Source organism: Cyrtonyx montezumae, unplaced genomic scaffold (genome assembly GCF_038088225.1).
Source record: "Cyrtonyx montezumae isolate F1298 unplaced genomic scaffold, pur_monq_1.0 scaffold_0, whole genome shotgun sequence".
Classification (NCBI taxonomy): Eukaryota; Metazoa; Chordata; class Aves; order Galliformes; family Odontophoridae; genus Cyrtonyx; species Cyrtonyx montezumae.
This window is the reverse complement of record NW_027071824.1, coordinates 35150830-35164876: the sequence shown is the minus strand read 5'-3', so window position 1 is coordinate 35164876 and position 14047 is coordinate 35150830. Positions and strand designations below refer to the sequence as shown.

Here is a 14047-nt window from a genome sequence, read left to right as displayed (position 1 = left end):
GTTCACTTGTGAAGTACGGTTACCTCTCTCTGTCAAGGCACAAATAACGGTGGAAGAATAACAAAGATCTGACTTAGATGGCTGTAACATAAACTACTGCCTAATAAAGCTTTCTGGCCAGCTACGTATTTTTACAATAAATATATTACTCAGTGCATGTTTCGCGCTCAGCCGAACGCCACACCACACCCGCCGCTCCGCAGGCGCAGCTCCCATTGCGCTGTCAGCGCCGGCCAATCAGAGCGCGCTTTCCCTCCCCACGATACGAAGGGAGCCGAACCCCTTCGTTGGTTTCCGCCACCGGAGCCCCGATGGCTGATATCGGGGCCGATCCTCTTCGGCACCTTCCGGAAACCCGGAAGGGAAACAGCCGAGCGCCGTCGGTTACCTCCGGCGCGGTGGGCTGACGAAAGAAGGCCTGGGTGCACGACGCGGTCCTAAGCCGGTATGGGGCTCATCACGCGGGCTCTCCGCGCGGCTCGAAGCTGCCGGGCAATCGCATTGCCTGCCTGCAACTACCAAGCGCCGTCCGGCAGGGGCAGCGCGGCGGCAGCACGTCCGCAGCAGCCGCGGCGTGGGCTGAGCGCCCGGCCCCGCTTAGACGAACTGTTCGCCACCCCTTCCTTAAGCCGCCTACTGGAGGCGCAGGTGCAAGGCGAGGCCAGGCCGGAGCTGGCGGCGCGGATACAACGACTGCGTGACAAGGAGCGGGAGCTGCGCGACACGCGGGACCTGGCACTGCAAGGTGAGGCGGGTCAGAAGGCCTCTACCCGGCCCCGCCTCAGGGCCGCGGCGGAGGTGTGGGTCGGTCCATCAGTCCTGTGACGGGGCGGGGCTAATTAATGCATAACCTGAAGTGATTGGGGGAGCCCCCGCAGGGGGGCGGGTGCAGGCGGTTGAGTGGCACTGCCGACTTGGTATCGACTGCGCGTGCGTGGGATGCGTTGCGGCGCGCGGGGGCGCGCTTGAGGCTGCGCGGAGGAGCTAATAGCTCTTCTTTCTTCGGCTGGAGGAGATAACAGACGTTGGTTGAAAGGAAAATGTGTTGTGCTTTCTTTTTTCTTTTTATCTCCTATTCGTTCTCTACCAGCGTGAAGTGAAAAAAAGGAGAAATGCTTCCGTTGGAAAAGTTAATAATTGCCTTAAATCTGTTAGTTTCCATTGCGTGGAAATGAAGGACTTTTCTCTCCTTTCTGAACCTGCTATGTCATTAAAACCTGGCATTGATCTTAAGCTAGGTGATCGTAAGAGTTTAGACAGTCACATCTGTAGCTCATCCTTATGTGATAAGGTCAAAAAATGCAGAGTTGGAAGGGCCCCATCATCGGGTCCAACTCCAGGCTCCACACAGGGCCGCCCAAACATCAGACCATATGTCTCTTAAGTGATTTTAGAGCTTATATTGTATATTAAAATATACAACTGTGCTATGGAATAGGTTCATTCTTAGCAATTACTTCGTGAATATCTGATTTTCTTGGCCTTAATGCTAGTCGTCATTCAGACAGTAGTTGGTCTAAAATAAAGAAGTGGATGGATGCAGGTGACCAGCTTAGTGTGTTTAAGGTGTCACAGTTTGTCAGTCACTCAGCCATGTGTGCTTCTTGCCAGCTGTAAGTAAAGCATACTTGTTATTGAAACCAATTTACATGTACTTTTTTTTCTTCCCTTTTTGCAGAAGTGATTTGGGAAAAAAATAGTCCCCCGATATTAAATGTGATCTTTAATGTCAGTAAAATTTATTTTAAAATGTAGTCAGTCACTGACATGAACTACAATGCTGAAAAGGCATGCATTTGCTGTGAGGGCACCCCCAAGACTTAACTGTACACAAAGAGTTGGTGTCTGGCATCTTTCTTTTTGGTCTTTTGCCATTGGCTATGCAGTTGTGTCCTTGTGTTCCACGTCCATTCATTGTGTGTCCTTTTGCGGGACTCCTTTTGTGGGAGTTATTTTGTTCTCTTATGTGCAAGTGAGCTGAATTAGCACAGGTCAGGGGTAGTTTAAGCTGTATTTTGTTTAAATCTGAAGTTTGATACTAACCAGGGAGTAGAAAGAAGGGACATCTTAACGTATGTAAATGCACAGGAAAACAAGTCTAACTGTAAACCTCTAGTGTTGATCAGTCAAGTATCATTTTAAAATTACAAGTTCCTCTTATGTGAGGACTCTTCCATGTTTATGTCTTTCAACAATTCGGAAATTCTGCAGCTGCTTTAGAATAACTTCTTATGGATAGAGTACTTGAAGTTATAGCTACTGACATGCAAGTTTTACATATGGCAGTAGTCCTTTTAATTAAATGTTAATTGTGGGACTTCTCTACCCTTTAAGTCCTTTGTGTCCCTATCAGTGAAATACAGGAGGGTGTTCCTCAAGATCATGGGGTGGCTGAGATGGTTAAGGTGCTCAGGGAATGGCTCAGCCTACTGCTGAGTCATGCATCTCCCAGGGCCATGTCCTGCTGGGGTCGGGCTGTCTCCAGGGGTGAGACCCCAGAACATTCCTGGGGCAGCCTTCTCCAGATTTTTGCCTTACTTTTTTTTTTTTTTTTTTTTTTTTCTTATGCCTAAGTGGTGTTTCTTGTATGTCAGATGTAGAAACATCTCACTCGAATAGTAGATACTGTCTGTCTTTGTTCTAGATCATAACATTAATCACATTTTCTGACAGATTTAGTGTGATTTTCTTTATTTTGTAGAGTAAGTTCTTCATATGTTTATTTTTCAGAAGGTTTTCTGAGTGTGCCACTGGTTTAAGTCTGAGGATTAACCATACTCAAATATTCCAGATGAGAGTGAAGATCTGCGGAAACTTGCAGAAAGGGAAATCGTTTCCTGTGAAGAAGAGATAACTGAACTGAAACACCAGGTTAGATTGCCTCTGAAAGCTTGTTATTTCCTTGCCATTCCTAAGTTAACAAAGTTAAGTTGTCCTCTCATTGAAATAAGATGTGCATGGTTAACTCTTCACCCCCTCCCCCACCTCTGCCAACTGTACTCTTCAACCAGTGTCTGTTACCGAAGGAAAATGGAAAATGCACATTGTGTGTAGATAGTTCATAACTGATTTCTTTGAATCAGTTCATCCTGATACGTAGGTGCTGTAGTTAGCCTCTTCTGGATATACCTTTGTGGGTGTTCAGCTTGTTTTATGTTAGAAACTTTCAACTTGCATGATGTGTTTTTTGAGGAAAAAAAACCGTGTAATACTATGTAACTGTATTAGACTGTTGCCTTGTATAGGTTCTACATAGTATCAATGGTATTTTGTATCACAATAGGTACCTTTTTGTAACTGTTAACGTACTTCATGTTACTGGCAAACTAGAAGCTGGCCGGCCATTGGTAGAAGTTGACTGTAACTCACATTCTTTATTTCTTTGACAGCAATTTAACAGTCATTAAAAAAAAAAATTGTAGATAGTTATGATATGCTAAAAGAAGAAAGGGAAGGCTGAAGAAAGAGATATAACGTAAAGCTAGTAACAAAGAATGATTGAGAAGCATTTATAAATCATACAGAGTTTTAAACAAGCCCTCAAAACTATTGTGTAGATTTGGTTCCAGTATTCTGGTGTATCATCATCCAATAGATCAATAACGCCATCTCTCCTTTAAAGGCATAAAAATACTATAGCTGAATTGGTGTTGAAAAAATGTAATCCAGAGCATCCACGCCTTCCTAGTTCTGAAGTTGATATTGGTTTAAAAAGGAATCTAATGGGAATGGAGATGCTTAGTTTTCTTGCAAGTCGTATATCCTACAGTGTCTAACTGATTCAGTGCTTCTAAATGATGAAAGGTACTGTGAAGTTTTATGGGACTTGAAAGAAATCTTGTTACTGCAGACAGATGCAGGGAGCCCTTTGGCAGTGCAGCATGCTCCCCTCCCTCTTCCTGTGTATTATTTGAAGGGATGTCAGAAGTTGCTGAACAGCCAGCCCTCTGGAGAGTCTGTGAGTTAATGCAGGAGATTTTAGAGTAGATAAATTATTGCATGGCATTTTATACAGTATTAATTCTGGATTGAAGGGGGAGATCTTAGATGGGTGTTTTTGTATTCACAGATAGTATTGCTTTTGATTCCTCCAGAAGAAACAGACGACAGTGATCTTGTCATGGAAGTAACTGCTGGAGTTGGAGGACAGGAGGCGATGCTGTTCACTTCGGAGATATTTGATATGTATCGACGGTATGCTGCCTATAAAAAGTGGAAATTTGAAATACTAGAATATTTTCCCAGTGAAATAGGTCAGTAACCTTAAAAAAAAAGTTTGTTAATGTTCATAACTTCTTAATTTATGTAATGATATGTTCATTCTTATATGATATGAATTTTGTGACTGCAGGAGACTGATTTCTGGGAAATTACGTTTAGAAGCAGAGATTGAATGTCTGGGTACAGTTCTCTTCAGTTTTTGTATTTGAGAGTGAAATCTCACTTGAGATGCGCTATTGAAATATTAGATAGTAAAAAATACATATTCTTTCAATAGTTTCAAAAAAGTAGAAATGAAAAGTAGAAATGAAACTAAGTGTCGCAGTAAATAAGTTCAGAAGGTTATGCAGATATGTTTTAGCTTTATGTAACCTGTACTTGTAAAAAGAAATATTGAGAAAAAATTAGCAAACATGTGCTGTTCTATTTACTGAAAAATACAAACATCTTGTGTTTGTAGGTTTGTTTAAAGGCAGGTTGAAAGTCCATTTATTACTATGAGTTTCTCAGCAGAGAGGAGGAGAGCAAATTAAAAGGGTTCTTGGCATTTAATCCAAAACATTTTTTTTTCTTTTAATAATGTCAGTTGAGGATTGTATAAGGAAAGGACATGTTTGGATATAGCTCATGTAACAGCTAATGGGTACACAAAGTGAGGGAGTTGTTGCAACTTTGAGAGAACTAAAACATCTGATCACCTAAGAAAGTATTTGAGAAAATTTCACCTGTATGTTTTTCAGCTTGATTGTAGTGCAAAGAGATTTATGCTATTTGTTTTATAAGTTGCTCTTTATTTTCTTTTATAAACTGAATGCAAGGAGATAGAAACTGATGTATTTGGTGATGATGAGCTGTTAAGTTGATTGTCTGCATCTCTGGGAGCAGTGTGTTTACAGAAAGGGAGCTGGTAGGTTTACATAACAAACAGGCAGGGACGTTAATTTACTGATTTATGCACCAGCTGGTACGGTTTATTTCACAAAAATCAGGCTTTTATCTTTGACTTTTCTGCACGGAAAATTTCATCAGTGCTGGAAGTCTCATTACCAAGTTATTTCAGCAGAGAAACTACATACAAAAATTGATTAGTTTTCAGGTGATCCAGTACAAGGGAGGGAAGAGAAATACTCCTTGAGAGAGTGGAAGCAGAAAAATGGGGCTTCATCTTTGTCCAGCAGCCAAAGGTTCAGTCAGTTCAAGTTAACTGCAGACAGAAATATGAAGGTGTGCAGGAGTGATGGCAGGGTTTTTTGGCTGACAGATTGCTAGTCACAGTTCTCAGCAGGCTGGATTTGCTAAGTCTGTGTTGACAGATATGCAGCCTTGCTGTTATGCATAGTGTGGTGAGTAAAGCTAGTATATTTTGGTAACATATTTTGCTATGGATATAATGTATACTTTAAAGATGGTATGGATTGGTAGATGAGTGCTTGTGCAGTTTGTAACTACTAGCTTGAAAATATTTGTACTTTCATCAGCATCCTTTGTTCTTTTTTTAGCTACGAGCAGTTCATTCATAGTTTAAATTGTTCTTATTAACTTTTCTGATAAATAGGTATTGATAAAGAGTAATGAACAACATGAAAAGTAATCATTTAAAATTGTTGTTTTAATCGAGGAAAGAAAAACAAAGAAAATGGCTTACTTGGTAAACATTGAAGATGGAGTAGGAAAAGCTAGGAAGTCAGGGGATGCAGTCCATCAGAAAAACTAATCTCTCTTCAGCCAGTATTTCACCAAAAGCTGAAGTAGCTTCTGAGATGAGAAACTTAGTGACATTCATTTAAAAGCAAATTGAATCAATGCAGTGCAGGTTAGATGAGTGAGAATATAAGCGATAGGAGGAAAAGTGGTGAGTTGTCTTTACTTCATACCTCAAGAGGTGGGATTTAAGGAGGAAATCAGTTTTAATACCACTTTCTAGTCAGCTGCCAACTTTACATCCTTTCTGTCTCTGCTTTAGCAGTTTTGAGGCTGCAGTGCTAATTGGATAAATCTGCTGATTTGACTTGAACACTACCTATTGTTACTGGATAGTTAAGGCAGATCTGACTCAACAAGCAGCCCTGTGATTACAAGAGAAAGAGAGCTGTGCTTGACTACCCTTCTGATGGAAGCTCGATTCTTAGATAATGAATACAAACCTGCAGAAGTATTCTTTTCAGCGCCAGAAATAAAAAATCAGTCATAAATTAATACATATCTAGCAATTTTTTTCTTTTTGAAGTTTCTTGTTTAAGGAATATGTATATTAGAACTGTTTTGGCATGCTGAGAGCTTGCATATACAATGAGAAGGGAAGTAGGATATAAATTTATGGATACAAATGTATAGAAAAATAAAAGTAACCCTATTCTTTCTCAGCCTCTTACAGTGCATTTCCTCACAGTACTCATTTTTATGACCACACGCCATCCAAAACTTGAGATACTGGGAATAAGTTGAGGTAGAGCCACTGTAGATGGCACAGCTACCACACTCCTATACAGTTCCTAAGGTCCTGTGTTTAGTAAGACGTAAGTTGAGGATATTCACTGATATGCCAGGTGTTCATATCTCATCCACATTTAATTCTTGTGGACTACATGAACAAAAGCAAGGTCCTTCACTAAAAGGTCAAGCTTCCTCATTTCAGAGAACTCCAGAATCTGAACATGAACAAGTGAATAAGGTTAAGTAAAGTTAATTGAGTAAAGAGTTTATTGAGATTTTATTGGATTTGGCTGTTTCTTGATAAACCTGAAAGTTAGCATGTATTGGTAATAGTTTATTTGAAGCAATATGACCTAAGTAAGAACCTGTCTTAAACTAGTTTCTTGGTCATCTTGTACTAAGCTCCACATTACTACAGTTGCACAGTGATTGCTACAGACTTAAAACTCTCTTGAACATGTTGCACGTGTAGCTGCAGCTCCCATAGGCAGACTGTACCTGTTGTAGATGTACTAATGGCAGGACAAGTGAGAAAGGACGAAATGTTAGCTTTTGCAATTAACTGCTTATTACATAATTAATCTTGTCTGGAGTACCATTGTACCATTGAATTTTGAACATAGAAGTTATTTTTACACCTGACTTGGCTTGGCTTCTTTCTCATGCACAGAAATTGTTTAGTTTATTTTTTCTGTTGTTATTTATTTATTTAGTACTTTTATATATAAAGGAACAAGTATGTTTTAATTCTAGCACTGCAAAGAAATAAACAAGTTATTGAGGTTATATATATCTTCTTTTACAAGAAGAGTTATTTTGCTCATGTGAATACTGCTTGCATAATAACTAAGATTTCACAGTGCCTGTTAAGAGTGTACCTTTCTGATTTAAACTGAAGTTTTTTTGCATATATTATTACTTGTTAAATTATGTGTTTTAGAGTCATATTTATTCTCATCATGATGGTTTTATCTTACAGAGTTAGTTGTAGATAATTACTGTAAGTCAAGAACTGCTTATTTTGAATGATTCATTTGATTGGAAAGCAGTGTAGATTTCTACAAGTGGGAATGAAATTTTAGAATTCGTAGGGAAATAAAATGAGGTGAAAGAAAGGAAAGAGGCAATTTTGGCCATTGTTGACAAACCAAACTGTGAAGAGTAATACTTTTCAGTAAAGATAGGAGGGAACATTAAATTTCTGTGGAACAAGAACATTTGCAAATCTCTCCACTAGTAGTTGCCTGCATTCTGGCTGATGACTGACTTCTATACTGTGCAGTGTTATCACATTCTATGTTCTCTTTATCTTCCTTTTTTATAAAGCTGTTACTTTGTCCCTAACTTAAAGCCTAAAATGGTATTTCTGAGAAGTATGTATGTGCCTCTCATCTTCCTGGTCTGGGCTTTTCATTGAAAGACTTAAACAGCAATATTCTTTCAAAGTTTTCTGTCTCCAGTGTCCCCCTAGACACACAGTCTGCTCTGCTGAGAATGGGATCTGGGAACTCATTTGGATTGAAAAACAAAGCAGGGACAGGTTTAAAAAATAACATTCGCTTATAGTATCATCAGTTCTGTAATCTTTCAGTTACACTAGCAGAGTTAAGGGGGTTGCACTCTGGCAAACGAGGAGAAGGAATGCCATCAACTAGTCTTGCAACAAACCTTCTGTCTTGAATTGTACTGGGTCTTAGTTTGAAAGTTCTAATTCTGAAGGTTCTGAGCTAGCTTTCAGTATGTTTCTATCAAATATTTTGCTTAATATGTGAGTAAGGGGGCAAGAGCTCTGCTAATTCTGATGGAGTAAGAAATTGAAATGAAACGGAAGTGCAAAGATGAGGCATAGGTAGGAGACATACAGGAGAATGGGGAAGAAGAATTTATAAATAACAGATATTCCTCATAAGTTAAGACTTACTGTGATGTGTTTTCTTCCCTTCCATTAAATGTTGAGGTTCTCAGATACTAAGCAGAAGAATTTGATGTAGTTGCTGAAAGGGGCTTTCAAAACTTGATCTTTACATAAGCTTATTATTTGTGTCAGATTTCTGCTATGGTTGAAGTATTGTATGTATGTGTGGCTCATAAGCAACCTTATATGTATATATAAAAAAATTTAATTGGATTCTGTTAGAGGAACTTGACTGTCCTTTATTTGATATATTGTGTGAATATGCATGTTTTGGGGTTCTCTTGGATTTTTGATGTGATTCTACAGAAGCATCAAAATGATAAATTTGTAATTTTAAGAAATAAACTACAGTGATGCCAGTGTATGCTTGAAATGTAGTAACATATAGCTGACAGTGCTTACACTTTTACAACTGTTTTTTTCATTTAAGGTGGCCTAAGACATGCAGTTGCCAGTATAGCAGGTCTTGATGCTTACAAGTACATGAAATTTGAAGGAGGAGTGCATCGTGTTCAGCGGGTGCCAAAGACAGAAAAACAAGGGCGCATTCACACCAGCACAATGACTGTCGCAATATTACCCCAACCCACTGAGGTAACATTTATTTTTAGTTTAACAGACGTTACCATAAGCTGGGCTTTACTTGCCATGTTGCTGATACCCAAGTCTTTTCGGTCTGTCTTGTTATTCTCTCTTAATTATGATTTTGCTTTTTAATATGAAAGTTTTAAGTCATATTTATTTGTTTATTTTTGCCTAGGGGAATGAAATAAAGAATTTCTATATTTCCTGGTAATCGTAATCTCAAATTCACTGGCAGTTTATTTCACTGTCACTTGAAAATTTACTGTAACTGTGCCTTGCATGTTCAGTGGAAAATTGGATGCGGTGGCAAAAGACTGATTTAGTTTAGAAAGGACATGGAGATTTGTTTTATTATTCCTCTTCCCCATTTCTGTAGTATCCTCATTTTCCCCTTCTAATTGCGTGGGTGACCCTTAGCATATTTGCTTGGTTATAAATAATCAGCTAAGAAATAAAACTTTGGATCTTTGTTTAATGTCATCCCAACAAACTGTCAAAATATGTTACTCCTTCCTCTTGTCTCTAAGCTGTTTCATTACTTCCTCCCAGAAATTACTATCCCATTGCAGAACCAGCGAAGTTACTATGTTCCCTTTTATCTGAAACCCATCTAGTCAAGTTCAAATATTGATTAACTTATCTGAGGGAGGGTGCAAATCTTTCAGAAGAGTGGGAGGATTAGTGCTAATGGATGGCTTTATCTTAAACTACTTTGATTTCCCAGCTTTTTATAAGTGGATCTGAGCTACCACTCAAACTTTAGGAAAAAATAAAAATAGTTTGATCGTGCCTGAATATGCTTTATAAAATAAACTGTGCATATTTGACTTTTCTTTTTGTCTCTCATGACAGATGATGCTGAAAATTAATCCAAAAGATTTGCGAATAGAAACAAAGAGAGCTAGTGGAGCTGGAGGGCAGCATGTCAATACCACAGACAGTGCTGTACGGATAGTTCATATTCCAACAGGTGCTTCAGTTTTCCTTAGTACAAGACCTACTCTGTAAAAATACTGTCATAATTTCATTTGTACTGTATTATTTGAAAGAACAGTTTCAAACCTGGATACCAGTGGAACAAAGTTTTCGTGTCATTTTTGTGTGTGTGTAAGAATATGTAATGTAAAGGCAGTGTCTTGTGCCCACCCTCATTTGTAATAGTTGTGGCCTTAGTAGGTAACTTATCTATTTTTTCCAATAAGTGCTAGGCTCTTGAAGTATTCAAATCAATTTCTAAGAAGTAGTTTTATATTTAAGCTTTCAACTAACAGAAAAAAAACTGAAAAACAGAGGTTAAAATTTTAGGACATAGTTTCTCTTGATTATTCTCTGATAGAGAGGTTGCTCTATTAAACTGCTGTTTTAAGTATCTTCTGTTGCAGAGTCTACTTAAGTTGCCAGCTTCCATTTGTCTTCTGGCTTCTTTCCCATAGATTACAGATGTAATTACAACACCCATCCTCAGGGCTCAGGTTAGGAATGTTAAGAGGATTAAGATACACCCTCAAATGCTACCTGTTTTTAGCTATCGGATTTTTTTTATTTTATTACTGTTTCTAAGCTTTTAACTTCCTTTTGAGCAATCCACGATAGCTGCCTTGACTTTCATTGCTTTTTAACTTTTTCTCTTCTCCACCACAAACATTAATCAGGCTTTACAGCCTCAGGGTAATCCTGAGCATGCTTTATCTTCCCATATCTAGGTTTTTGCCACCCATTTCTTTGTATTTATGGAATACACAAATCCACTCTACACTTGTTGCATCACCTCAGTAAAGTAGAAGGTAAATAGTAAAGATGATAGAATTCTACTTAAGATTCAGTGACAAAAAGGTACTCAGATAGAAAAGTTTTGTATTGTTTTGTTTCTTTATCCAAACATGTAGACAAGAAGCAGTGGCCTTAGCTTTTGCTGATGGCGGTTATTGGCATTTTTTTATAGAAATCTTAAAATGCATTGCAGTTACTTTTTGTGGTTATGCACTAGGGGTAGTGCTTAAGGTTGTGTTTTTGTTCTTTTTGCATTTTACCTAATCTGAATTTTTTTGTTTGCCTTAAAAATAGCTCTTCCTTCACAAATATCTTACTTTCAATTTATCTCATCCCAAGTCCATTTATAAGTCTTCATTATGACCTCAGTAGTTGTTTTTAAACATATATTTCATACATTAATGCTATATAATTATATATCAGTATATTGAATTTTTACAAGAGTTATTTAAGATATTTCCAAAAAGAAATTTAGGTTGTAACATCTTTTCCTGCATTTCTTCTTCTTGCTCTTTTCTTAGGATGTTCATTTATTGTCTTAACTTAAATTGTATATTTTTGGGAAGAAAACATACTTTTTTGGGGTACGTTCTGTATAGCCACTATCTAGTGTACATTACTGCTGTTTTACTGCTTAATTTGCTGGAACTGTTGTCAGAAATTATAGGTGTTTTCCAGGAGTTTATCTTTTATTTCATTGTCCAACATACCAAAATAAATCTATTTTCTTCTGTCTTAAAGCTTAAAACACAACTCAGCCTACTACTGGCAATTCTTTCCCAAAATATCATCAGACACAAAAGAAGGAGCCTGGACTCTTACCTTCCTTGTCCAAATATGCATATTTTTTTTCATCATATATAAAAAACAGTTTGCAATTTCTAGAGATTTTTATTATGTTACAGTCTAGTGTTAATTCTCATTATTTTGGCAGGGGTCACATCTGAATGTCAGCAAGAAAGGTCTCAAATTAGAAACAAAGAGAAGGCTATGCAAATGCTTTATGCTAAACTGTACAACATCAAACTAGAAGAAGAAACCAAAAAGAGAAACAGTGTTCGAAAGATTCAAGTAAGTTTCATTTTGTGAAGATCTAATTCTATATGAGCATATGTTCTTGGAGGTTATCTCCTATATTTGCTAACTCCTATGTTCTTTCACAAATCTAAGAGCAGTTAGTGTGACTACTGATCAAGTCTAAGCACCATGTAAACAGATTTTATGTATTTATGAGGAAGAGAAAGCGTTCATTTTAAATGGTTAATCAGTATTTCACTCTTCCTATAAGAAGGTTTATAATCAGTGTTGTAAACTGAATCTTCTTGTTTGATAGATTGGAACTAAAGGAAGGTCAGAGAAGATCAGAACATACAACTTTCCACAGGACCGGATTACTGACCACAGGATCAGCAGATCAGTGCATCACACTGAGTGCTTCATGTTAGGGGAAGAAATGCTAGATGAAATGATACAGTCTCTGAAGGAATACGCTGATTATGAGTCTTTAATGGAAATTATTTCAGAACATGAAAAATGAACTTTGCTCTTTGTCCAGCCGTGTCAGCAGGTATATAGATACTTGCCTGCAAAAGAACTTCTTGGAGCGCCACTCAGAAAACAGAACTGCTTTTCAGATAATGAAAGCTGGTTTCCTTGTGAATGGTAAGCAGTTTTCTTACTTGTTGAGTAAAAGACCTTGTTGCTGATGCTGTGCATGTAAAGTAAATTTGACTGGGCCAGATGTAACTGCAGTTTTTAACCTTCTTCGACGAGAAGATACTGATACACCACTCTCAAAAGGTATGCATTAAAAACGAGCTATTTCTAGTTCCAAGTCTTGTTCAAACACTACTCTGCCTTTTACTAATTTTTTTTCTCTAGTTTACATAATACAAATGACATCTCATTGTTTCAAACTATCCGGTTAACAGCATCATAAAACATCTGTACAAAGTGTAGAAACTTTGCTTTTTAATTCTACTAACATAGGTACATGTAGTCTTATTGAACCTCAGATAGGAACATTTTGCAATCTTAAATATTTGTGGTAATACAGAACTTGCTGACTCCATGCTACATTATCCTGTCATTTATTGTGGATATGTGTGCATACACACACACAGTATATTCAAAGTAGCAGTAAATAAGAAATCAGAACCTAAGGAAAATATTACCATGAATACAGTTCTTTACCTGGAGACTTCTGACTAAAAGTAGTGTAAGAAATTAGAGTAAGAATGAAGTAAATACAGGAGTTTGCTACAGGTACCTTACAGAAATATGCAAAGCATGCTATATAAAATTTGATCAGGAATGAAAAATCAAAACTGATCATTATCAGTTTATCATCTCATTGAATGGCTTAAGTTGGAGGGGACCTTAAAGGTCATCTAGCTCCAACCCCCTGCCATGGCAAGATTGCCAGCCGCTACATCAGGCTGCCCAGGGTCCCATCCACTGTGGCCTTGAATCCCTCCAGAGATGGGGCATCCACAACCTCTCTGGGCAACACATTCCATCATGTCACCATCCTCTGAGTAAACAAAATTTCTTCGTAAATGCACCCTCATTAGTTTAAAGCTGTTCCTCCTTGTACTATCACTGTCAGACCATGTAAATTGACAGTCCACCTCCTGTTTATAAGCTTCCTTCAGGTACTAGAAGGCCACAGTGAGATCTCCCCAAGCCTTCTCCATGTTAAACAAGCTCAACTCCCTCATAGATTTCTTCATGGGAGAGGTGCTCCGGCCCTTTGTTTGTCTTCGTGGCCCTCCTCTGCTCCACAGCTCCACTCCAGCAGGTCCAGCAGGTCCCTCCTCTTGTGCTGCAGACCTGGATACACTAGTCCAGATGGAGCTTCAAAAGGGCAGAGGGGGACAGTCACCTCAGTCTCCTGGCTGGCCATCCCTCTTTTGATGCAGCTGGCTTTCCAGGCTACAGGAGTGCGCTGCTGGCTCACATACAGCTTTTTGTATATCAGAATCCTCAAGTCCTCCACGGAGCTGCTTTCAAGTTGTCCTCCCAGACTGTTCTCATATCTGGGATTGGTTCAACCCAAGTGAAATGCCTTGCACTTGACCATGCTAAAACCTTATTAGATTCTTGAGCACCCACTTTCTGAGC

General features: G+C 38.4%; 1 protein-coding gene across 3 annotated transcripts; it reads left to right on the top strand.

The window, feature by feature from the left end:
- The first annotated feature begins 371 nt into the window (after positions 1–371).
- On the top strand, positions 372–13223 carry MTRF1L (mitochondrial translation release factor 1 like). Of its 3 annotated transcripts, none has more exons than XM_065732564.1 (7): positions 372–745; positions 2792–2871; positions 4070–4253; positions 9000–9163; positions 10007–10124; positions 11859–11995; positions 12258–13223. In XM_065732564.1, exons 1-7 carry the CDS (start codon positions 448–450, stop codon positions 12459–12461), a joined length of 1185 nt encoding a protein of 394 aa, XP_065588636.1. In that variant the 5' UTR covers positions 372–447; the 3' UTR covers positions 12462–13223. The 3 variants fall into 3 exon arrangements, with proteins under 3 accessions (XP_065588636.1, XP_065588653.1, XP_065588644.1); XM_065732581.1 differs by having other exon boundaries at positions 657–745; positions 2731–2871; positions 4095–4253; XM_065732572.1 differs by having other exon boundaries at positions 657–745; positions 2731–2871.
- The last annotated feature ends 824 nt before the right edge of the window (positions 13224–14047 follow it).